Source organism: Macaca thibetana, chromosome 11 (assembly GCF_024542745.1).
Source record: "Macaca thibetana thibetana isolate TM-01 chromosome 11, ASM2454274v1, whole genome shotgun sequence".
Taxonomy (NCBI): domain Eukaryota; kingdom Metazoa; phylum Chordata; class Mammalia; order Primates; family Cercopithecidae; genus Macaca; species Macaca thibetana.
In genome coordinates, this window is record NC_065588.1 from 128,920,295 (window position 1) to 128,944,167 (window position 23,873).

The following is a 23,873-nucleotide window of genomic DNA, read 5'->3' on the forward strand; positions in this document are numbered from 1 at the left end:
CCCCGCCCCCGCCCCGCCCGCGCTCCCGCCTCCCGCGCGCCCAGCTCCGCGCCCGCCGCCTCGGGTCCCGCGCCGCGCCCAACGTCCGCCCGGGGGCCGAGAGCGCACCGAGTGCCGCCCAGAGCGCGCAGAGCTGGCGCGGCGGACATGCGCGTCCCCGGCCCGAGCTCCGGCTGAGCAGGGCACGCGGGGAGAGGGGTCGCCTGGACGGGCCGGGGCCACCCGGGGCCCGCGCTCCACGCCCGCTTCCATGCACCCCGGTTCCGGCCCCGGGACTAGTGGCGATCGCCTGGGGCGCCGGCGAGGTGAGTGCGCGCTGCGGACTCCGGAGAGGGATCGGGACTTTGGGGGACAGGGGAGAGGGAGAGACCGCCCCCAGAAGAGCGGGACGCCCGAGATCCCCGGGCCTTCTGCCCATCCCGCCTCTCCCGGAGCCGAGCGCGGAGACCGCGTCCTCCCGGGGGCGCACGTGGCGGCCGGCGGACAGGGGTGCGGCGCGGCCGAGGGTCCCAGGCCCGGGTCGGGCACCTGGGATCCGGCGGTGTAGGCGGGGCCGAGCGTTGTGGGGGGCGCGCGCCTTTGTCTGCGCCCCGGTGCGGAATCGGCCACCCGGGTTCCCGGTGCCGCGCTCACCTGCCCCGAGTTGGAGTTCTTTGTCTGGGGCGGGGCGCGGCTAGCCCAGGCTGCGCCGCGTGTCTGGCCGAGGCTGCTCCGCGGGTCGGGTCCTAGCAGACAAAGCGCGTCCTGACCTCCGCCCGCCACCGGGATTGTGCACCTCGCGGGGGCTGAGGCTCGCCCGGGCGTCCCCTCTGCCTCTCCGCAGGGACCCTGAGCCTGCGGGCCCGGAGTCCTCCCACCTGTATCCCGGGCTGGAGTGACCCCCTTCCCTCCACCCCACGCGGGCTCAGCGCCGGGATAGGAGGCGAAGGCGGCTGCTCGCGCCTGGGTCACGTTCCTGGAGATCATGGCTGGGAAGTTAACGCGGGTCTGGTGGCCCCTGGGGCTGCCCCCCCCCCCGTTAGGTCAGCTGGCCAGCGCCAGAAGCCCTGTCCTAGAAGGGAAAGAGCTGAGGGACCGCGTGGGAGAACGAGCCCCACAAGGTGCAGCTCCTGTGTGGTCTAGGAAGGGGCTGGAGCCTGGGCCAGGCCCCCAGAGGGCCGGCCCCGGGTCTGCTCTCAGCCCTCCAGAATGGGCGTGGCTGCACCTGGCCAGGTGTCCAGGTTCTCACTGTGAGGTGGAGGCCAGCTGCGTTCCGGGGCCTCTCCTAGGGCCGAGGACCCCTGGAGCACCCATTCTCAACTTCCCCGAGCAAACTTGTCTGCTAAGTGTAGGGCCCACTGTGGTGTGACCAGAGTGGGTGCTGGATGGCCCCAGTCGCGCGGCCGGTGCGGAGGACCCTCCCCTCCCCTGCAGCCCTCTTGGCTTTGCTGGTGTCTGGGGCGCCCCCTTGTGGCCTTGGGGAGCTTGTGCTCGAGCCTGGGACGTGGAGCGGAACCCACTAGAGTGTTTGAGTCCCAGTGAGGGAGGACAGCAGCAGAGCCCCAGCCAGGGCTCCAACCTGTGGTTACCCTAGAGACGAGGGCCAGCTTTGGGGGCTGTGCTTTGGTGTCTCCCTTTTGGGTTGGCCGTCAAACTGTAGGCTGAGCTGGCTTTTCCTCCCTCTGCCCACTTGGGAGGCCTCAGCACCCACCTTTCTGGCCCCTGGAGAGTCCTGGCAGCGTGGTGGGGCCTGCTGCCCCACCCGCAGAGGAGGCAGTTAACAGGTGGGCCACCTGGTGAAGAGGCCGCTCAAACCCGGACGCCAGCCAAGAAGAGGGCCCGTGTGGGTGCCAGAGACGGGGCAGCCCCTCAGATGAGGGTCCGGAAGGCCTCCCAGGAGGATGGTGCAGGCCCAGGCGAGACCCCAGGGGGCTGTGGCAGGCCTGGGCGTTCAGTGCCTGGTTTCTGGCTGGCGTGGAGCAGCACTGGGGTGCATCATCCCCATCCTTGCTGTGTGAGGGGCCCAGATTTGGGGGCCTGGCCCAAGGGAGCGCTTGGTGCTGTCACTGCTGGGGGATGGGCACGGCCAAGGAAGTGACAAGCTCTTTCTGGGGAGCCCCGAGCCCCCTGGAGGCCCAAAAGCTGGTCTGGACTCCTCCCTGCCCACCTGCGCAGACCCCTTCACTGTTCCTCCTCTTTCTCTCGGAGTCCTTCCCGTTTCTGATGCTGGATGGTCACTGCGCAGCCTGGGTCACCAGCAGTGGCTGGATGGGGCAGGGAGGTGGAGGCAGACCCCATGGGAGCCACACTTCTGGGGGATGGTGTTGAGGTGAGCAGAGGGGAGAAAGGCACACGCCCCAACCTCCGGGCCCCCAACTTCCCAGGGGTGAGAGGTTCCTGTCCTTCTTTCTTTATAATAAGCCAGGATTCGAGGGGTGGTGGCTGCAAGGCTGGGGAAGGGAGAGGGTCATCGGGGCCCTGGGCCGGGGCTGGGAGGGTCCCTGCATGGGGTGCCAGGATCTCCTAGCTTCCATCTGACCCAGCCGCTGCATGGTTGAGCTGGGTCTGAGCAGCGGCCCCCTCGTCTCAGAAGCACATTCTACATCACTGCCTGGGGGTTGGTGGCTGGGGACATTGGACACAGAGTTGGTGTTTCACCCAGCGGGAGGCTGGGCTGCAGGACCCCCGCCACTGCCGGCCCTCAGCAGGTGGATGAACCCCTCAGCCCCGCCAGGAACTGCACAGGGCGAGTAGACCATGTAGCGTCAGTGCCAGGAGCTCCGCGTCCCCTCACACCAGCTGTACCGCAGCCCTTTAACACGTGCACGTGCGGGGCCCAACCACTGCCCCCTTCCAAGGGGCCCACCTTCCTCCTGTGCAAGGGCCTTTTGGGCGCGTGTGGGTGTGGCAGGCCCTGTTCGGCTCTTGCCATCTCACAGGCATGGACCCACTGGTCTTCTCTGTGGTTTGGGCTCTTGCAATATGACTAGGAAGGGCTTCCCATTCCAGCAAGAAGGTGGAATCCACACCTGGTTTTCTCTGATACATTTGATGGTTTTTCACTTTTATGTCTGTGATCTGTCTGGAATTATTTCGAGAAGGGGGTGAAACAGGAGCTTGCTCTGAAGGACCTACGCCACGCCTGGCCCCCACAGCCTGCACCCCACGCCTGGCCCCCACAGCCTGTACCCCACGCCTGGCCCCCACAGCCTGCAGCGTGCACCCCACGCCTGGCCCCCACAGCCTGCACCCCACGCCTGGTCCCCACAGCCTGCACCCCACGCCTGGTCCCCACAGCCTGCACCCCACGCCTGGTCCCCACAGCCTGCAGCCCACGCCTGGTCCCCACAGCCTGCAGCCCACGCCTGGCCCCCACAGCCTGCACCACATCTGGGGCTCCTCATTCTGCTCTGTGGTTCTCCGTCCGTCCCGGCATCCGTGGGAACTTTGGGGGTTCTCATCCCACTCTTGGATCTCCGTCCGTCTGTCCGTCCATCCCAGCATCGTGTTGCGTCGTTTCGTTGGTTTCCAGTGCCGTCATTTACTGATGGTAAAATGCACCTATTTATTTCTGCGGTAAATGAAGCTATTTTCAGTGTGCAGTTTTCTTTTTGACATATACCTACAACTTTACACCCACCACGGTCTCCCCTGAACCCCCGAGCTCCTGTCCACCCCCAGCACCCCTCCGGCTGCTGTGGCTGGGGCTGCACTCACGGTCACACGGCTGTGTACTCTTTGTGGTCTGGCTTTAGCTCCTGTGATGTTTCTGAGGCTCACGGAGCGTGTGTCAACAGCTCCTCCATGTGCATGTGTGGCTGAGGCAGGCACTGTCTCGCCACACGCTCACCATTGACCCGTCTGCTAGTTGCTGGACACGGGTGTCCCTGCCCTCTGGGCAGCTGGGCCTGGCTTCACCCAAGCCCCACGTCAGGCCCCAGTGGACCCTGAGCCACCTCCTCTCCTCCCTGGACAGCAGCGCAGCTCCCTTGGCTGGGTCGTGCGGGATTCAGGGGAAGCAGCTCCCGTAGTAAGGACCTAGTAATGCATGTGTTCCAGATCCCTGCTTGGGATTTTGATGGGGGTGATGGGAAACGTGCACTGTGGCACGGGGACAGCAGGCCTCTTCCCAACACCCAGTGCCCCTCTGGGCTGGCTCACGCCCTGGCGAGCTTCCTGGCTCTGGGAGGGCCCCTGCCCTCGCCCTCCAAGGTTTTTTTTTTTTCTTTTGAGATGGAGTTTCGCTCTGTCACCTAGGCTGGAGTGCAGTGGCGCGATCTCGGCTCACTGCAAGCTCCGCCTCCTGGGTTCACGCCATTCTCCTGCCTCAGCCTCCCAAGTAGCTGGGACCCAGCTAGTTTTTTGTATTTTTAGTAGAGATGGGGTTTCACCATGTTAACCGGGATGGTCTCGATCTCCTGACCTCGTGAACTGCCCGCCTCGGCCTTCCAAAGTGCTGGGATTACAGGTGTGAGCCACCGCGTCTGGCTGCCCTCCCAGATTTTAGCAAGTTAGAGAGCTGTGGGTCTTGTGCACTTTTCACCAGCCGGCTTCCTAAATCCCTTTTTATTGTTTTAGCCCTAAGAGTCACAGATCATGTTACAGATTGGGGGACAGACAAGCATGGAGCCCCTGTCTCCCAGCACCCAGCCTCCGAGTCAGATGCTCCCCACGCCCTGGTCTCTCACAGCCGTGCTTGCTCGGCAAGCCTGGCTGGCCCCTCCCTGGTAGCGAAGCCGTTTATTTTGTTACCTTTGTCACTATTACGTTTCAGCTACACAAGTATTACCAGAAAGCAGTCTCCTTCCTAAAAACTTAAAATACAAGAGTTTAAGCCGAGTCTCTTGTGCCCCCCACCCCAACCATCCCAAGAGGGGACTGCTCTCTCCTGGTGGACACGAGCTCGAAACCTGTTCTACAGTTTCACCAAGATGGACGTCGACACTCGCGCACCTGTGTACACACGTGATGCTCATGGACACAAACATCTATGCACACACTGCCACCCAGCTACACACGTACCCGAGTGCGCCCACGTACACGTACCTGAGAGTGCCCACGTACACATACCCGAGAGCGCCCACATACACATACCCGAGAGTGTGTGCCCACGTACACGTACCTGAGAGTGCTCATGTACACGTACCCGAGAGTGTGCCCACGTACACGTACCCGAGAGCGCCCATGTACATGTACCCGAGAGTGAGTGTGCCCACGTACACGTACCCAAGAGCGCCCACGTACATGTACCCGAGAGCACCCACGTACACGTACCCGAGAGTGAGTGTGCCCCCGTACATGTACCCGAGAGCACCCACGTACACGTACCCGTGTGCCCATGTACATGTACCCGAGTGTGCCCACGTACACGTACCCGAGTGTGCCCATGTACACGTACCCGAGAGCGCCCACGTACACATACGCGAGAGCACCCATGTACACGTACCCGAGAGCGCCCACGTACACGTACCCGAGAGTGCTCACATACGCGTACCCGAGAGTGCCCACGTACACATACCCGAGAGAGTGCTCACATACGCGTACCCGAGAGCGCCCATGTACACGTACCCGAGAGTGTGCCCATGTACACGTACCCAAGAGCACCCACGTACGCGTACCCGAGAGCACCCACGTACACGTACCCAAGAGAGCGCCCACGTACACGTACCCGAGAGTGCCCACGTACACGTACCTGAGAGTGCCCACGTACATGTATCCGAGAGTCCAAGAGTGAGTGTGCCCACGTACACATACCCGAGAGTGCTCACGTTCACGTACCTGAGAGTGCCCACATACACGTACCCAAGAGCACCCACCTACATGTACCCGAGAGCGCCCACCTACACGTACCCGAGTGTGCTCATGTACACGTACTCGAGAGTGCCCACATACACGTACCCAAGTGCCCACCTACATGTACCTGAGAGCGCCCACCTACATGTACCCGAGTGTGCTCACGTACACGTACCTGAGTGCCCATGTACATGTACCTGAGAATGTGCCCACATACACATACCCGTGTGCCCACGTACACGTACCCGAGAGTGTGCCCACGTACACGTACCCGAGAGTACCCACGTACACGTACCCGAGAGCGCCCACGTACACGTACCCGAGATCGCCCACGTACATGTACCCGAGAGCGCCCACGTACACGTACCCGAGTGCCCACGTACATGTACCCGAGAGTGAGTGTGCCCACGTACATGTACCCGAGAATGTGCCCACATACACGTACCCGAGTGTGCCCACGTACACGTACCTGAGTGCCCACGTACACATACCCGAGAGTGCCCATGTACACATACCTGAGAATGTGCCCATGTACCCGTACCCGAGTGTGCCCATGTACATGTACCTGAGTGTGTGTATATGCCCGAGTGTGTGTACGTGCCCAAGCACAGGCACATTGTCCGGATGCCACATAACACTTCTTTGCAGTTGCTTCCCCCACACACACAGTGTCCCCGATCTCTCCAGGGTACACACTGCAGTGTGTGTGAACATCAAAAGCCATGCAGTGAGAGAAGCCAATCACAGCAGGTCCGTGTCGCCTGACGGCGTTCACATGGAAGTTCAGAAAGAACAGCTCTGCAGGGACAGAAAGATTTGTGGTTTCCCAGGGTTGGGGTGACAGTTATGGGTCAGGGTTTCTTTTTGGGGTGATGACGATGTTCTGTAATTGATCGTGGTGACAGGTGCATCACCGTGAACATACTAAACGCCAGTGAATTGTAAGCGTTAGACGGTGAGTTGGATGGTATGTGAATTACATCTCAAGTCTTTAGTCCATGCGGGCTGCTCTGGCCCAGTACCCCAGCAGGTGCCTTGTCCACAGCAGACATGCACAGCTCACAGTGCTGGAGGCCACAAGTAGGTCAAGGCATGGTAGAGTCCCTGTGAGGGTTTCCTGGTTCACAGAGGGTGCCTTCTCGCTGCGTCCTGGCGTGGTGGAAGGGGCTAGGTTGCTCTCTGGGGCCCTTTATAAGGCACTGATCCCGTTCGTGAGGCTCCATCCACACTCAATACCTCATGACCTCATCACCCTCCACCTCCTGATCCCATCACCTGGGGGGTGAATTCAACGTGTGAATTCCAGGTGTACAGAAATGTTCAGTCCACAACTCAATGAAGCTGTCTAATCAAAACAAAAACAAAAAAGAAGAAACTAGGGGGGAAATATCTATTTAAGGTCATTCTTAACCAAGCTCATTCCTGAAAACTGCTGTGAAGTCCCCCAGAGCGTGGGACCCTCCATCCACCCCTCCCTATCAGTGGCTACAGGCTCATGCTCTCGCCCTGACAGGCCCACGCTCTTGCCACCCGCTTGTGGCGGGTGGTTGGGTGAGTTTCTCTGGAAGAGATGGAGGAGTGGGGCTGCGCAATTTCTGCGATTGACCCTCTGAGAGGCTCCCCCACATGGCCCAGGACACTCAGCTGCCTCTCAGCAACACTGGGCACCAGGCCTGGAGCTCGGCCAGCCTGGGAGCATAGTGTGGTGTCCACGGGTGCTGGGAGCTCGGCCGGCCCCCAGCATGTAGTGCGGTGTTCTGTGGGTGCTGGGAGCTCGGCCGGCCCCAGGCACAGAGCACAGTGTCCTGTGGGTGCTGGGAGCTCAAATGGCCCCAGGCACATAGCGCAGTGTCCTGTGGGCGCTGGGCACCAGGCCTGGAGCTCAGCCAGCTCGGGAGCATAGCGAGGTGTCCTATGGCCTTGTGGACCCAGATGTCCAGCCTGGTCGGTATCCTGGTTCTCTCACTTTTGCCAAGGCGCCTGTGCTGGGCCGTGGTTGGGAACAGGACGTGTGTCCTGGGGTTCTCCATCATCCACCTCTGGCCTGACAGGTGGGGGTCCACACAGCTCCTGGTGCTGGTTCTCCTGGGAGGGATGCAGATTTGCCAAATGCCAGTGCTCCCCCAGGGCACGCCAGCAGCAGCCTTGGTTCCCGATCCCCCCTCAAACCCCGTCTTCACTCAGACCCCCTCTAGGAAGCCTGCTGCTCTGAGCAGAGAGGGGCCCGTGTGCCGCCGGTGTGAGCACATGTGCACACGTGTGGAGCTCAGGACTAAGCATGTTCACCTCATACATGGGGCATCCACAAGGGCACATCCTGCCTGGCTCTGCTGGAAACCCACCCAGACTTGTGTGTGGGCATCGGGCGCAGGGTCCACGAGGATGAGAACCACCTGACTGCCCCTGACCCCCTTCTCTCTCTCCAGGCATCCGTGGGCTCCGAGAAGCTCTTTGCCCCAGGAACCGATAAAGGTAAGTGGGTCCCCCTCAGCTCAGCTCCTGGGCCTCTGAAGGCACATGGTGCGCCCTGCGTCTTGGTGGCAGGACATCCCCCTGAAGTCTGGGGAGAGATGGCCTAGGGGCCTGGGGTGCAGAACTGGGTCGAACTAGGGTGCTGGGATTGCTGGGAAGCCCCCAGGAGCAGGGGAGAGTAGAGGAAGCCACTGAGCCGTAGGCAGGGCCTGGGCTCCGCTCTCAGCAGCAGCTCCCAAGGTGGAACCGTTAGGAACGCCTGCTCTCAGGCCCTCCCCAGGCTCGTGGGGTCAGACACTTGGGACCAGCTGGCACTGGAGGCCCCCCCACCACAGGCATCACAAGCACCTGTGGCTGCCGAGTGAAAGAGAAACAGGACTCAGACTCACGTCCCTGGCTTTGCAGCCTGCGAGGCCCTGTGGTGCAGTAGAGGGGCCTGGATAGCGTTTCCAGGCCAGGCCGTCGTACCCTGTGGCCGTGAGCTGTGGGGTGGGGTGTCTACGGTCCAGCAACCCTCTCCAGAGGGGGTAGCCCCAGCGTCTTCTTAAGGCCTCCTTGGTGCTGGGATCCTGGGATTCCCACGCCAGGGCCTAGGCGGGCAGCATCTCTGGCAGGACCATGGGGTCTCGGCTCCCGCCTCTCTGGGTTTCCAGCTGGAACTGCCCTTTTGCTGGGACAGCTTCACCTGGATGTGATTAGACAGGACAGGCCCTGCCAACACCGGCAGGGATGGGCCCTACTGCCCTGTAGCAGTCATGGCCTTCACCTGCCTTCAAGTTGGAAGCCTGTTCACATCAGAGCATCTCAGCAAAGCAGGTGCAGATGGAGTGGTGTCGGAAGGGGTGTGCATGGGACGGGCCCCAACAGGAGAGGCAGGTGGCTTCGCAGACAGAGTGTCACGCAGGGCTGCTGAATGCTCAGCTCGCTGCCGCTGCCGCTGCTGCATCTGGACGGACAATGTGCCAGTGAGGGCTGGAGGCGCTAGAAGGGCACAGGAGGCCCGCAGCCTAAGCCTCTTTCCATCCTGAGCACGGCTCTTACTGTGCGCGGGGCTGGCTTGGAGCTGGGGAGAGGAGGAGAGGCCCGGTGGGGCTGACCCAGGGGGCTGGGAAAACTGGTGGGGACAGTGCCGTGGGCTCCCTCTCTCCTGGCCTCTCTGCGGCCACTGGGTGGTGGCTGCTGTGGAAGGCCTGACCCCAGGTGAAGAGTGAAGATGGGGCTGCTTCCTGCTGCCTGTTTTTGCCTGGGAGGAGCTCCCTGAGGCCCCAACAGACCAGGCTCCATGGTCACATGGGCAGGGGGGGCTGCAGCTGTCCCCATGGGCCATGGCTCCACCATCCCAAGGCCTCGGGAAGGAAGCAGGGTCTGCCAGGGACGCGAACAGGAGGCATGTCGCATTTGGAACCTGGTTTTGCTTCTGCAAAACTGGCCCCCTGACTGTGACAGCTCCTGAGCCCCCTGACTGTGACAGCTCCTGGCCCCCTGACTGTGACAGCTCCTGGCCCCCTGACTGTGACAGCTCCTGAGCCCCCTGACTGTGACAGCTCCTGAGCCCCCTGACTGTGACAGCTCCTGGCCCCCTGACTGTGACAGCTCCTGAGCCCAGGCAACAGGAGCTCCGCTGCATGGACACTGCCCTCTCCTGGCTCCTGGGGACTTGATCTGAGACCTGCCTGAAGGGGCCTCAAAAGGAGGGTTTGGGGTATGCAGGGGTGGGGGGGCAGGCCCCAGAGGCTCAAATGGGCCCACAGGACCTGCGGGGGACATGCCTAGGTGGGCAGAAGGGTGGCGGGTGACGGGCAGTCACGGGGGGGGCAGCCTCCCACCCAGTCCCTGCCCAAGTTTCCGGGAAGTGGTCAAGCCTTCCACGAGGGGGTTCCAGAAAGAAAAGGTGGGCACCAGCCGTGGGCGCTGCTGCTGGGGTGGGATGGACCCATGCCCTGGGCTGGGGGCACATCCAGGGGCGGTGAACATGAGGCATAGGCACACAGGTCCTAGCTCCTGCATTCAAATCCAGCTCCCCTCTTGGGCCAAGTCCTTGATGTATCTTGGTTTTGTCTGTTAAATGAGGTCATAGCAGCCCCTGCCCAGGGACTGACTCCTGCAGGTCCTGTCCTGTCCCTGCATGCACCTTCAGGCAGGTGGGCTACCCACCCCGACCCCCAACCCAGGCCCAGGCTCCCAAGCCAGCTCCCTCCGCTGGGCAGGGCCTGGAGCCTCGGTGAGATCCAGCTGGCTGCGTGGCCTCCGTGACTGCCTCATCTGAAATGGGGGCACAGCAGGAGACCAGACGTGGCCTGGGCACCGGGCATCTTCCAGGGCTCTCTGGGCCACCGGAGGGGCAGGGACGAGGCCCTGCTGGTCTGAACGCAGCCACCCTCTCTCTGCAGGCCCAGCGCTTGAGAAGTCGGAGGCCAAGGCCGGGGCGGTGCCCAAGGTGTCAGGCCTGGAGCGCAGCCGTGAGCTCAGCGCCGAGAGCTTCCTGCCCGCGGCCAGCCCCGCGCCCCACGCCGCGCCCTGCCCGGGGCCCCCGCCCGGCTCCCGCGCCAGCCCCCTGGTGAAGAAGGAGCCCCCTGCCCCGCCCCGCCACACCCCGCAGCCGCCACCCCCGCAGCCGCCACCCCCGCAGCCCCGCGGCCTGCTCCCGACACACGTGCCTGCATCCCTGGGCGCCTTCGCGGGCCACGGCCAGGCGGCAGCCAACGGCCTGCACGGCCTCAGGTGGGGTCCCCGCGGGGGCGGGGCCTGGGGGGCTCTGCAGGGGCCGGGCTGGCAGGCACTGAGCCCCGTGTCCCGCAGCAGGAGCAGCAGCGCCCCCCTGGGCCTGGGGAAGCACGTGTCGCTGTCGCCTCACGGGCCGGGCCCCCACCTGTCTACCTCACACCTGGCGCTCCGGTCCCAGGCGCAGCACCAGCTCCACGCGGCCATGTTTGCCGCGCCCCCAACACTGCCCCCGCCCCCGGCGCTGCCGGCCAGCAGCCTGGTCCTCCCAGGACACCCGGCCGGTAGGTGTCTCGGCCGCGATCTCACCCAGGGCAGGGGTAGGGGGTGTGGGGACACAGCCACCGGGGAGGGGCGCACAGCCGGGCCCCCCACCTGCTGCGGGCTCCGCGGATCCTGGGCACCTCTGAATGGTCCCTCCAGGTGTGCCTTTCCCCAGGGGTCCCTGCTGGGCCACGGGCCGTGTCTGCGTGCGGGGACAGGCAGGACACATGTGCGCACACGTACAGACGTGTTCACGTTGAGACAGGCCCACGGGCCTCCCCTGCTGGGGCCAGGCCTCCCCCGCAGCCTGCTGGGTCCTGAGCCCTGGGAGGAGGGGACCGCACATCAAGCAGGCGCCATCCCAATGGAACCCCAACCGCGAAGGCTTCCTCCCTCGGCCCCCAGGCGCTTCCTCAGGCTCCGAGTCAGCCTGGCCCAGGCTGGGGATGACCGTGTGTCCCGGGATGGGACCAGGACGCTGGCCTGGGGGTGGCTGGACCCTGGCTCCTGGGGAGGGGCTCACCGTGTTCTCTCTTGCCTCTAGATGCCAGCCTGTCGGTCTCATTCAGCCAGCCAATCATGTATTGCCAGCCTCATTCGGGGATTCTGATTGGTACTTGGTCACAGGCTCCTCTCTTACCTGCACCCCTGGGCCCGCACGTGGCGAGCGGCCACCCCGGCTTGGCCTGCCGACCCCGGGAGTGCCAGGTGACTATCTGCCTCGCCCCACCGGGAGCCCGCGGCCAACGTGCCTCTCTGTCTCTCTCTCTTTTTCTCTTGTAGATCACGAGCTGCTCAGGCAAGAGCTGAACACGCGGTTTCTGGTGCAGAGCGCCGAGCGGCCTGGCGCCTCCCTGGGCCCGGGGGCTCTGCTGCGGGCGGAGTTCCATCAGCACCAGCACACACACCAGCACACGCACCAACACACACACCAGCACCAACACACATTCGCCCCCTTCCCCGCAGGGCTGCCCCCGACGCCGCCCGCCGCACCCCCGCCGGTGCGTAGGCCCGCGTGCTGGCAGGGGGCGGGGGCGGGGGCGGGTGTGGGGCAGGGACACGCAGCAGGCACACGCAGACACACGCTCGCACGCACACCAGCCCAGGAGGAGGTGGGGGGCCGGCGGCACCTCTCTGTCATCCGTCCGTCTGTCCGGTCCCCAGCGTGCCCTCTGGTGTCCCCACCCCAAGCTGTGCCATGAGGTCCCCACCCTGGGCCGTGTTCCTGGACTTAGGCAGGCATCCCGTGCCCACGTGCATGGGACACCCTCACACCCGCACTAGATCCCAGTGCCAGGGCTGGAGGCCCAGACAGGCCTGAGGGACACAGGGACCAGGACTCAGGGTGCCTCCCATGTGCCCCGACCCGGAGGCCTAGTCTCAGCAGGGAGCTGCTGGGGGCTCGAGTTTCATCCACTCTCGAGTTTTTTTTGGAAACTGGCCAGTTTGTCAGTTACCGGGTGTGTCCCCAGCGCGGCCCAGCAGCCAGGGCTTCATGCCCTAGGCCTCAGCCAGGCACACAGACTGCCTGAGTGACCCAAGTTCCCACCCCATGCAAGGGGAGCCTTAGAATGGAGGGGCCACCCTGGCCTGAGACTGAGTTCAGAGCCGTGGGGCTGGCGCTCTAGAGAAACCTGGGACGGCTGGCCGCAGCCACCAGCCTGGGGAAGCACAGCGCCGTCCTGTCACTGCCCAGCCCGGCCAGGTGGGCGGGGGCCGGGGCCCAGCGAGGGTGTTGTGTGTGCGGGGCCTCACCTTCCCCTCCTTCCCTTCCAGTTTGACAAGTACGCGCCCAAGCTGGACAGCCCCTACTTCCGACATTCCAGCGTGAGTGTGAGTGTCCCCAAGGGGCCCGGTGCGTGTCGCTGTGCACGCAGGCCCTGGCTGCGGGCGGGCAGGTGGGGCTGTGGGTGGATGGGGCCGTACCTCGCCTGGCCTTGCCCCTGCTGCGTTGGTCCCACCTCCTGGTTACAGGCAGAGGGTGAGGTGGGGACTTGGGCCTCCCACTCCATCCGCTCTCCTTCTCTTACAGTTCTTCCCGTCCTTCCCTTCTGCCATCCCGGGACTGCCCAGCCTGCTCCCACACCCCGGCCCCTTCGGGTCCCTGCAGGGTGCTTTTCAGCCCAAGGTACCGCTGCCCCAGCAGGTGGGGCAGACACAGTGGGTGGGGGGATTTTGGAGGGAGTGCATGACAACCTCGCCAAACTCTGTGCCCACAACCACGACCACTTCCCTCCCTTGTACCTGTCGTCATCTGGGTGCTGGCATGAGCAGCCCTGGCTAGGGTGGGTGGCCCTGTGGTCTGTGTGTGGCCACCGTGGGAGGAGCAGGGGGTCTGACCTGGGGGCAGCCCTGGGAGGTGGTGGGACCGTGCAGAGGGCACACTGTGGAAGCCTCGATGGAGAACGTTCCAGTCCTTGGCAGGAGGCCCCAGTGTGGACGGCAGCCTCACCGGCTGTCCACACCACAAGGAACTTGGTTCTCACAGGGCCGTCCACACTGCAGGGAACCCAGGCCTTACGGGGCCGCCCACACCACAGGGGACCCAGGCCTTATGGGACCATCCACACCGCAGGGGACCTGGGCCTTATGGGACCGTCCGCACCTCGGGGGACCTGGGCAGCAGGAGGTTGTGTGCCACCTCAGCCAGGGGAGAGGGAACCCTCCTCACTGTCCCCGGCCTTGTGCTGTAACCCCACCCTCCACGGAGTGGCACACACCTCAGTCCTGAAGCCTCCTCACCTGTGGGCCTTGGGTTCTGAAGACGGGGCCTGGGCCATCCCCAGTAGCTGCCAAGCCCTTGACCTCATAGGACCCTGCAGCCCCCAACTCATTGCCCACAGCTGCCCTGAAGGCCCCAGCGTGCACACCTGGGCTCACCTGGGGCACCACCCTCCCGTGGATAGGCAGATAGTGTTTCCGAGGACCAGGCACCCCCAGGCACCAGAGGGTCTTGGGCCCCCAGACCCCGTGGTTGAGGAATTCGGAGGAATGGAGAAGAGGGGATGCATGTGGTTCACCCGCAGATGTCGAGCAGGGACCCCCAGACTGGGACTCTTGGGGGCACTGCCCTGAGCCCAGACAGCCAGGACACTGAGGCCCTGAGTCTGGGAGGGAAGGAATCTGTCCCGGCGTCACCCTGAGCACAGCTGCTCCTGGGCAGGGCGGGAGCCCAGAGGGAAGGGGTAGTCGAGCCAGTCTGGGCAGGAAAGGAGTGTGGTGTGACGGCCAGTCTTTGCTTTGGGACCTCTCTTTCCCTGGCATCCCTAGTGGGAAACGACCATCTTCCCTTGGCCCATCCAGGCTCACAGCAGCTCCTCCTGGGCTGGAGACTAGGTTGGCACCACTCCCGTCCAGGTGGGGCTGACTCGGCCCTGGAAGCAGGTGGCTCCCCGGGGAGGGTCACCCACCTTCTCTGGCAAGAGCACCTTCTTCCCACCTTTGCAGAAACTGGCAGGCTAAAGGTGTGGTGGTCCTGCGAGGGAGGCCAGGCTGCCCCTGGGTGACAGCGTGTGGGGCCCCACAGCAAGGCAAAGCAGGGCACAGGCCCATGCCAGACCCAGGAAGCCCTGAGGTGTCCTCCTGCCTGGGCTGCCCCACGCACACACAAGTTCTCTCTCTCTTTCTCCCCTCAGACTTCAAACCCCATTGAGGTGGCCCGCCGGGCTGGTGCGGTTCACACACTCCTGCAGAAAGCGCCTGGGGTAGGTGTCAGTGGGCACCCGTCCCCACCCCGGTGATGGCCTGCCCCGGCCCGGCCCTGGGTGGGCTGGTGGCCACAGCAAAGGGGCCGTGTCCCCTGCACCCCCAGGACTCGGCCTCCTGAGGGGCCTGGACCTAACACTCCTTTCCTGTCTCCACAGGTGTCTGACCCGTACCGGGCGGTGGTCAAGGTGAGTGTGCGTTGGGAAGGCCTGTGGCAGGGGAAGACTCTGGTGCCTCCGGGGTGGCCTCGGGGGGCCCGTGACAGGAGGAGTCTGCGGAAGACATGGGTGGGGGTGATGCCAGCCCCGCTGAGTGCTTCCGTCCTGTCTCAGAAGCCGGGAAGGTGGTGTGCCGTGCACGTGCAGATCGCCTGGCAGATCTATCGCCACCAGCAGAAGATGAAGGTGAGACCACTTGGGCTGGTGTGGGGTGCTGCCCTGTCTCCAGCCTGGTTGGGCCCTGGAAGGCCAGGCGTGAGGCGGGTATGTTCACACGCATGTGCACGAGTGTGATCCTCACGCATGAGCCACCTCCCCCTTCGTCTGGGCACTGGGCTCTTACTCTAAGCAGGTCAGCGAGGCCACAAGGCAGTGCTGGGTGCCCGGGTGCTGCAAGGCCCTCCCCTTGGCGTGGTGTGCCGGCTGGGTCATGGGGAGCAGACCAGGGGCACGGGGTGCCGCACCAGTTCCCCACGTCACTGGGGTGCCTCTAGGGTCCTCTGCCCTGCCCCCACTCCCTGCAGCGATGGAGTGCCTGCTGTATTCCTCGGTCTTCAGCAGTGACCTAGGTGGACCCTGGGCGCTCACAACTGATGTGCACCTGGGAAGGCTGAGGAAGGAGGGCCCTGTGGGCAGCTTGGTGCTGGACCCATCAGGCTAGGAGCCGTGGGGGCAGCATAGAGTCCTGGGAGGCCAGGACAGCGGGACTGTGGCCTCAACCCCGTGGGACCCTGTGCCTCTGCTGTGCCTGTGCTGTTCTCGATGACACACATGACCTGCGCACACAGCTCTTAAAAATCGTTGTGTCCTAAATGCCCTTTGGGAGAGGTATCAGCAGGACGGGACTCAGAGGAGAATGCTGTGTTTTGTTTTTTTTTCTTTGGCCTTGCTCTGTCGCCCAGGCTGGAGTGCAGTGGTGCAATCTCGGCTCACTGCAAGCTCCGCCTCCCGGGTTCACGCCATTCTCCTGCCTCAGCCTTCTGGTAGCTGGGACTACAGGTGCCTGCCACCGCGCCCGGCTAATTTTTTGTATTTTTAGTAGAGATGGAGTTTCACTGTGTTGGCCAGGATGGTCTCGATCTCCTGACCTCGTGATCCGCCCGCCTCAGCCTCCCAAAGTGCTGGGATTATAGGCGTGAGCCACCGCACCTGGCCTTAACTTTTAAAAGAATCTAAATACAGAAAAAGTAAGTTGTTTTCCATGACCACATAGCATACCAGCTGAGATGTGCTAAGTACATACCACAGTTCAGAGTATGTGAGCTCTCCCGTTCACCTTTTTTGCTGATCACGGTAACATTTCTGTCATTCTGAGTTGGAGAATACATCCTTGAAATTCATCCCACCTGCTCTCCTTTCTGGACTGACTCACACCCAGTCCCTGCGACCCCCCAGGCCTGGGCTTCCTGTGGTCGGGGCTGGTCGCCGGGCAGGCAGCCCTCACACGCTCTGTCCTCCCAGGAGATGCAGCTGGACCCCCACAAGCTGGAGGTGGGTGCCAAGCTGGACCTGTTCGGCAGACCCCCCGCCCCGGGCGTGTTTGCTGGCTTCCACTACCCACAGGACCTGGCCCGGCCCCTCTTCCCCAGCACAGGTGAGAGATGGAATCGGGGGCCGGGTGGGGGACACGGAAACCTCCTGCTCCTGCCCGGCCGAGCCTGCCTTCCTGTGCCAGGAGTGAGAACGTTCTCTGGACCTCAGTACCAGTTTTTGCTTTTTGATGCTCACCACTTACTCAGGTCAAAGCCTGGCAACTCCCTCACCTCACCTTTCCTCCCGACCAAGTCCTGCCCAGTGTGTCCTGGGGGGCCTTCAGCCCACACACGCAGCTCTGAGGCAGCTGGTCCTGGCCACTCCTCCTCTCTGGGGCTCCCTGTTCTGGCCCCACCAGAGGCAAAGGAGTGGCAGGGACCCAGGCCCCCGCCAGGCTACCCCCTTCTGTCTCCCAGCGCCCGCTGTCCCAGGAGGAGTTTGGCCTCTCACTGAACAGCAGGAAGCTGCTCCTGAGGCCGGGCTGGGCCCACACCCCAGTGCCCCTTCCTGATGTGCACGGCTGCTCCGGGGGTCCCAGGACTGGCCCAGCTGTGGTGGTTTCCTAGGGAGGGTCCCAGGACTTGGCCTGTATTGTTCTCAGTGGCACAGCCCAGGTTGGGGTCTGCCGGGAGCAGCGAGGACCTCCCTGCCCTTCGCAGTCACCCGCTCCCCCAAGTCACCCCCTCCCCCAAGTCACCCCCTCCCCCAAGTCACCCCCTCCCCCAAGTCACCCCCTCCCCCAAGTCACCCCCTCCCCCGAGTCACCCGCTCTCCTGGGTCACCCCCTCCCCTGGGTCACGCCCTCCTCCAAGTCACCCGCTCCCCAGGGTCACGCCCTCCCCCGAGTCACCCGCTCCCCCAAGTCACCCCCTCCCCCGAGTCACCCCCTCCCCCGAGTCACCCGCTCCCCCAAGTCACCCCCTCCCCCGAGTCACCCCCTCCCCCAAGTCACCCGCTCTCCTGGGTCACCCCCTCCCCTGGGTCATGCCCTCCCCCGAGTCACCCGCTCCCCAGGGTCACGCCCTCCCCCGAGTCACCCGCTCCCCCAGGCCATGCCCTTCCCCAAGTCACCCCCTCCCCCGGCAATGCAACGTGACCACATGCAAGTGTCCTCCAGGCACACAGAGGCACCCAGGCTCTGGGGTGCTGGTCCGTGGGCACCACTGCCTGGCACAAGTCCACATTCCAGGCCCCCGGGAGGAAAGTGGGCTTGAAGCTCAACCATAGTGTGGGATAGACACAGTCTGGGCGCCCAGAGGCCGGCTGAGGCCTTTCCAAAGATGGTGTCTCAGCCTGTGCAGTACACGCCTTTCTACACATACACAGTTCCACACAGTTCCACACACACATCCATGCATGTGCACACACGTGAAGCATGCACATCCACATACAGCTGAGCCTTGAACCACAGAGAGGCTGGGTCACTCCCCGCCACACAGTTGAAAATCCAGGTATAACTTTTGACTCCCCCAAAACTTAACTCAGCCTACGGTTGACAGGAATCCTTACGATGGCATGAACACTTGCTGAACGCCTGTTTTGTGTGTTACATGTATGATGGACTGTATTCTTACAGTAACATCCACTAGAGAAAAGAAAACCTTATGAGACAGATCATGGCCAGGCGTGGTGGGCGCCTGTGGTCCCAGCTACTCAGGAGGCTGAGGCAGGAGGGTTACTTGAGCCCAGGAGGTCAAGGTTGCAGTGAGCCATGATTGCGCCACTGCTCACCAGCCTGGGCAACAGAGCAAGACCCTGTCACCAAAAAAAAAAAAAAAAAAATCATAGGGAAGAGTAAAGATATTTGCTATTCACTGCGTGGAAGTGGATCATCCTAAAGGTCTTCGTCCTTGTCCTCACGCTAAGTGGGGCTGAGGAGGAGGAGGGACTGGTCTTGCTGTCTCAGGTGGCAGGGGTGAAAGAAAATCTGTGTCCAAGTCCACCCGCACACTTCAAACCCGTATTGTTCAAGGGTCAGCTACATGCACACGCACAGGCACACGTATACACACATGCACAGGCACATGTACACGCACAGGCACACACATACGTGCATATGCACAGGCACACACGTACACGCACAGGCACATACGTACATGCTCACGTACACGCACAGGCACATGTACACGCACAGGCACACACATACGTGCACAGGCACGTGTACATGCACAGGCACACACGTACATACACAGGCGCAGGCACAGGCACACACGTACACGTACACACATACATGCAGAGGCAGACACAGGCACACACGTATGCACACAGGCACATGTACATGCACAGGCACACATACGTGCACAGGCACATGCACAGGCACACACATACACGTACACGCACAGGCACACGTACGTGCACAGGCACACGCACACAGGCACATGCACAGGCACACACGTACACGCACAGGCACATGTACGTGCACAGGCACACACGCACACAGGCACATGCACAGGCACACACGTACACATACACGCACAGGCACATGTACGTGCACAGGCACACGCACACAGGCACATGCACAGGCACACACGTACGTGCACAGGCACACACGCACACAGGCACATGCACAGGCACACACGTACACATACACGCACAGGCACACACATGGGCTCTGCGTTGCCCACTTGTCCTCCTGTTGGAACCTTCCCCAGCCACCAGGTCCTTGAGGCCTGTCCCTTCCTCAGAGCTCCCAACCCCCGCTGCAGCCCCCCTCACTCTCTCCTCACCGTGCTCAGTCTCTTCCGCGTTCGTGACCATTTGATGCCACATTGCACGTGGACATGCGAGGGCAGAGCCCTGTCCACACAAGGGTGATGAGTGTGCCCAGCGGCCACCTGAGGCTGGCTTCACAAGCATGGTGGCCTCTGGGCCATGGAGCTTCCCGGTAGTCTGGGTTTCTCAGAAAGCAAAAGTCCAGGCTGCAGTTTCTGGCTGTCCGCAGTCTGGCTCAAGCCCCCAGGACACCTGCTCAGTGTGGAGCCCAGTTCTGGGCCCTCCACACTGCCCACCCCACCGACCCTGCTCCTTCCCTGCCTCCCTTTCCCTCCTCTGGACACCCGGTGGCTGTCCCTCAATGCTCTGCCATTTGTCCTGCAAGACTGGGCCCCCTCCGTCCTTGGGGCCAGTGCTGCCTCCTCCTCCATCTCCTTGGCAGGTCTTGATATCTGGCTGGCAGGGGCAGGATGATTCCTTGTTGCTCTTTTTTCTCTTCCATATAAACTTTCCATCTGCCTGTTAGGTTCTGGTTTTCACTGGAATTGGGTTAAAGGTGTACATCAACCTAAGAGGAATTCATACGTCGTCTCTGGTATCATTTTCCTATCCCTGATCATGGAGTATCTCATTCATTTAGGTCTTAGTAGAATTATTCATAGATGCTTTATATTTTACTAATATTACGATTGGAATTTGTAAGTTACATTTCTTTAGCTGTTGCTAGAAAACAAGTGCATATTTGGCCGGGCGCGGTGGCTCAAGCCTGTAATCCCAGCACTTTGGGAGGCCGAGACGGGCGGATCACGAGGTCAGGAGATCGAGACCGTCCTGGCTAACACGGTGAAACCCCGTCTCTACTAAAAAATACAAAAAAAACTAGCCGGGTGAGGTGGTGGGCGCCTGTAGTCCCAGCTACTTGGGAGGCTGAGGCAGGAGAATGGCGTGAACCCGGGAGGCGGAGCTTGCAGTGAGCTGAGATCCGGCCACTGCACTCCAGCCTGGGTGACAGAGCAAGACTCCGTCTCAAAAAAAAAAAAAAAAGGAAAACAAGTGCATATCTGTTTTGAAGATTCGTGTGCCATCTCTTGATTTTGTAACTAGCAATCTTGCTAAATTTTTACAAATGCAAAGACATTTGCCTGTCAATTCCTTTACCTTTTCTGTGTAGAAAGTCGTATCTACGAGTGGATGGTTTTACATTTACAGAAATGTGGTTGATACATTTCTGCAGCCACTTTTCCAGTGCTTTGTTTCAGATGAGTTTCCCTGAGTAAGCCTGGCCTGTAGTTTCCCTTCCTGTACTGCATCTGTCAGGTTTTGTCATGAGGGCTGTTTGCCTTCTTCAGCGAGTTAAGGAGCTTTCCTTTTTTCTGTTGTCTGGAAGAGCTCTTGTGAGGTCCAGCCATCACTTCCTTCAAGGCTTGGCAGGCTCACACTCAGGTTCCAGGTACTGATTGTTTTTCCCCGTTGGGTGTGGTATTCCTCAAGCTGTTTCTTCTTGAATTGGTTTCAGTAACTCGAGTGTTTCTAGTAAGTTGATTTGGGGCAGGCTCCATAGCTGTCCATCTGTCACGCCTGAACTCCGCAGGCCCTGGTAATTCTTCATATTGCTTGGCTGTGCCATCTTCTCTTTTTTTCTTCATTAATCTCACCAGAAGTTCGTCCATTTCACCGGTATTTTATTTTATTTTTATTTATTTGTTTATTTATTTTGAGACGAAGTCTTGCTGTGTCGCCAGGCTGGAGTGCAGTGGTGTGATCTTGGCTCACTGCAACCTCTACCTCCCGGGTTCAAGTGATTCTCCTGCCTCAGCCTCCCAAGTAGCTGGGATTACAGGCAAGCGACGCTACACCTGGCTCATTTTTGTATTTTTAGTAGAGACGGGGTTTCACCATGTTGGCCAAGCTAGTCTCAAACTCCTGACTTCAAGTGATCCTCCTGTCTCGGCCTCCCAAAGTGCTGGGATTACAGGCGTGAGCCCCTGCGCCTGACCAATTTCACCCGTATTTTTAAAGGAGCAGCTTTGACCTTGTTGCCTTCTCTGTGTTTTCTTGTGTGTTGCTCACTTTTCTGGCCTCTTCTTGCTTGATCTGGAGGTTGAGAATATTAATTCCTCAGCGTCTCACAGTGCAGGCATTTGAGGCAGTGTGCTTCCTTCCACCTCTTGCTGCACACACTTTGACAAGCTGTGTTTTCATGGCGTGGGGCAGGCTGTCTTCCTCTCTAGTTTAGAGGAGTGGCATTAGCTTTCATGCCAGAGCTCAGTGGAGATCAGAAGCTCTGAACACAACCCACTGCGTCCTACATGGGAGGTGTGAGCACCCCGTCTTTGGGGTCCCCAGGATTAGGGCTGGGAGGGAGCTGGAGTAACCTAAAGATGTCGCCCTGCTGGTCTTTACTAGAAACCTGCCCCCTGGACCCATGTGCAGGATGGCCCCTGGCCCAACAGCACTGAGTCCCCTGCAGCAGCCGCTTACCGGGCCAGGGCCTCACATGGTTGCTCTCCCAGGTTGTTGGGGGGCCAGGGCTGATGTTGACATGGTGCTGTGGGCTGGGCCTGTGCCCAGGAATGCCACGAGGGGCTGCGACGTGCAGCCTCCAAGACAGCACCATGTCCATCCGGGCCTGAGGCCCAGCACCACATTAAGAAGTGAGGACCATTTATCAGCTCCCAGGTGAAAGCTCTGGGATAAGGGCTTCAGGAGTGGAGTGGTCCAATCAAGGCACATGTTACTTGGACTTTGTCTCTGCCCAAGTTGCGGCCCCTTTGCTCTGAGGGCTGTACTGCACTCAGCACCTCCCTCGCTGCCCCGCTTGGGTTTCCAGGATGGCTGCCACTGCAGCCCCAAGTCAAACCTCCTCCGAATTGTGGGGTAAATTCCACCTCTTACTCTGACTGGACACACTTCACCCCTCAGGGCATGCGAGAGAATGGGAGGTGAAGGTTCACAGAGGAAACTGGGGTGCCCCCTGTGAACAGAGCTGCAGATGGGAGGCCCTGGTGCTCTCTCCTGGCCTCTGTCAAACCTGGCTGCCCCCCCCAGGTGCCGCCCATCCTGCCTCCAACCCATTTGGAGCCTCAGCCCATCCCAGCAGCTTCCTGCCCGCTGGCTCCCTGACAGGTGGGTGCTTCTGAATTTAGCCCACACAGCCTGGCTGGTTCCTCAGCAGCCTTGGGGTGGGGGAAGTAGGTGGGCAAGAAGGTGGCCCCAAGCCCCAGGGAGCCCCTTGGGTCATGCAGGCAGCACCCACCAGGCTGGAAGCCTCTGCAGCAGCCCCACTGGGCCAGGTGGGAGCCGTAGCCCACACCTCACAGACGTCTGGGGCTTGCGGTTGCCCCCACAGACCCTTTCAGCAGACCGAGCACCTTTGGGGGCCTGGGGAGCCTGAGCAGCCACGCCTTTGGGGGCCTGGGCAGCCACGCACTGGGTGAGTGACCCAGCCTGTGCCCCCTCCCCTGATGCCCGCGTCCCTCCCCCATGCCTGTGTCCTCTGCAGGAACCCTGATGCCTGGCTGACCTCCCTCCTCTGTGGGCTGAGCCCCCTGGGGACACCCCCTTTTCAGTGTCAGCCTGGGACCCTCCTAAAGCCCCTCCCGGGTTCTCCTGGGGTGTGGCTGGGGAGGGACAGACCCAACCTCACGCTCCGTGGCCTCTGCCCCCAGCTCCTGGCGGCAGCATCTTTGCCCCGAAGGAGGGCTCCTCTGTGCACGGCCTGCCCAGCCCCCACGAGGCCTGGAACCGACTGCACCGGGCACCGCCCTCCTTCCCCGCTCCACCCCCGTGGCCCAAGTCCGTGGAGGTGGAGCGGGTGTCAGCCCTGACCAACCATGACCGAGAGCCGGACAATGGCAAGGAGGAGCAGGAACGGTGAGTGGCCCTCTTGTTCCCTATCCCCACACCGTGCCCCCCCAGTCCCCATTCTCTCTCCCCCTCCCCCTCTCTCCCTCCTCACCGCACTGCTGCCCACTCATGCTCTGTCCAGCTCTGTGCTGAGCCCCGGGGTATGGGGACCAAAGTTCTGCTCCCTGGCGACTCCTCTCTGCAATGGGGAGTGAAGGCCGTGCCCTGGGGCGGGGAAGGGTGAGGAGGGTGAAGACCCATCCCCACCACAGGCACCCACACCTGCCATCAGGGAGACCTCCAGGTCGGCCTGACTCGCAGAGTTTGAGGGAGGATTTCGGGGGTGCGGCTGCCGGCAGGCCCCCCGTCCTAACAGGGAGGGGCCTGTGGGGAGCTGAAGTCGCTGCTGGCGGCTCATCTGCTTCGTCTCTCGGCCGAGGTTTCCAGGCCGCCCAGCGCAGAGAGGACGCGTAGGTTTTGGGAGCCTGTGGGGGTGCGGGAGCCGTGGGTGCTGAGGGGTCACCGGTCACCCAGGAGCTGGAGGCCCCGCCAGGCAATGGGAGCAGCCTGGGCTGTGCCGCTCGGCGGGACGGAGGTCTCGGGAGTGACGGGTCCGCCCTGCCGCCTCCA

At 62.0% G+C, this 23,873-nt stretch overlaps 2 protein-coding genes across 2 annotated transcripts in view; both read left to right on the forward strand.

Annotated features, from left to right (window-relative positions):
- FBRSL1 (fibrosin like 1) overlaps window positions 1-23,873 on the forward strand; it is a 95,894-nt gene that overhangs the window by 69,824 nt on the left and 2,197 nt on the right. The window contains 13 exon segments of the mRNA XM_050747734.1: window positions 8,199-8,244; window positions 10,635-10,965; window positions 11,044-11,249; window positions 12,013-12,230; window positions 13,006-13,062; window positions 13,262-13,357; window positions 14,865-14,933; window positions 15,093-15,122; window positions 15,267-15,338; window positions 16,614-16,746; window positions 22,446-22,523; window positions 22,747-22,830; window positions 23,066-23,270. Of these exon segments, the coding sequence (XP_050603691.1) occupies window positions 8,199-8,244; window positions 10,635-10,965; window positions 11,044-11,249; window positions 12,013-12,230; window positions 13,006-13,062; window positions 13,262-13,357; window positions 14,865-14,933; window positions 15,093-15,122; window positions 15,267-15,338; window positions 16,614-16,746; window positions 22,446-22,523; window positions 22,747-22,830; window positions 23,066-23,270 (1,625 nt within the window).
- LOC126930573 (uncharacterized) lies at window positions 1,867-8,192 on the forward strand. Its single transcript, XM_050747786.1, has 2 exons — window positions 1,867-5,969; window positions 6,192-8,192. The coding sequence occupies exons 1-2, from the start codon at window positions 4,948-4,950 to the stop codon at window positions 6,289-6,291; spliced, it is 1,122 nt and encodes a 373-aa protein (XP_050603743.1). The 5' UTR covers window positions 1,867-4,947; the 3' UTR covers window positions 6,292-8,192.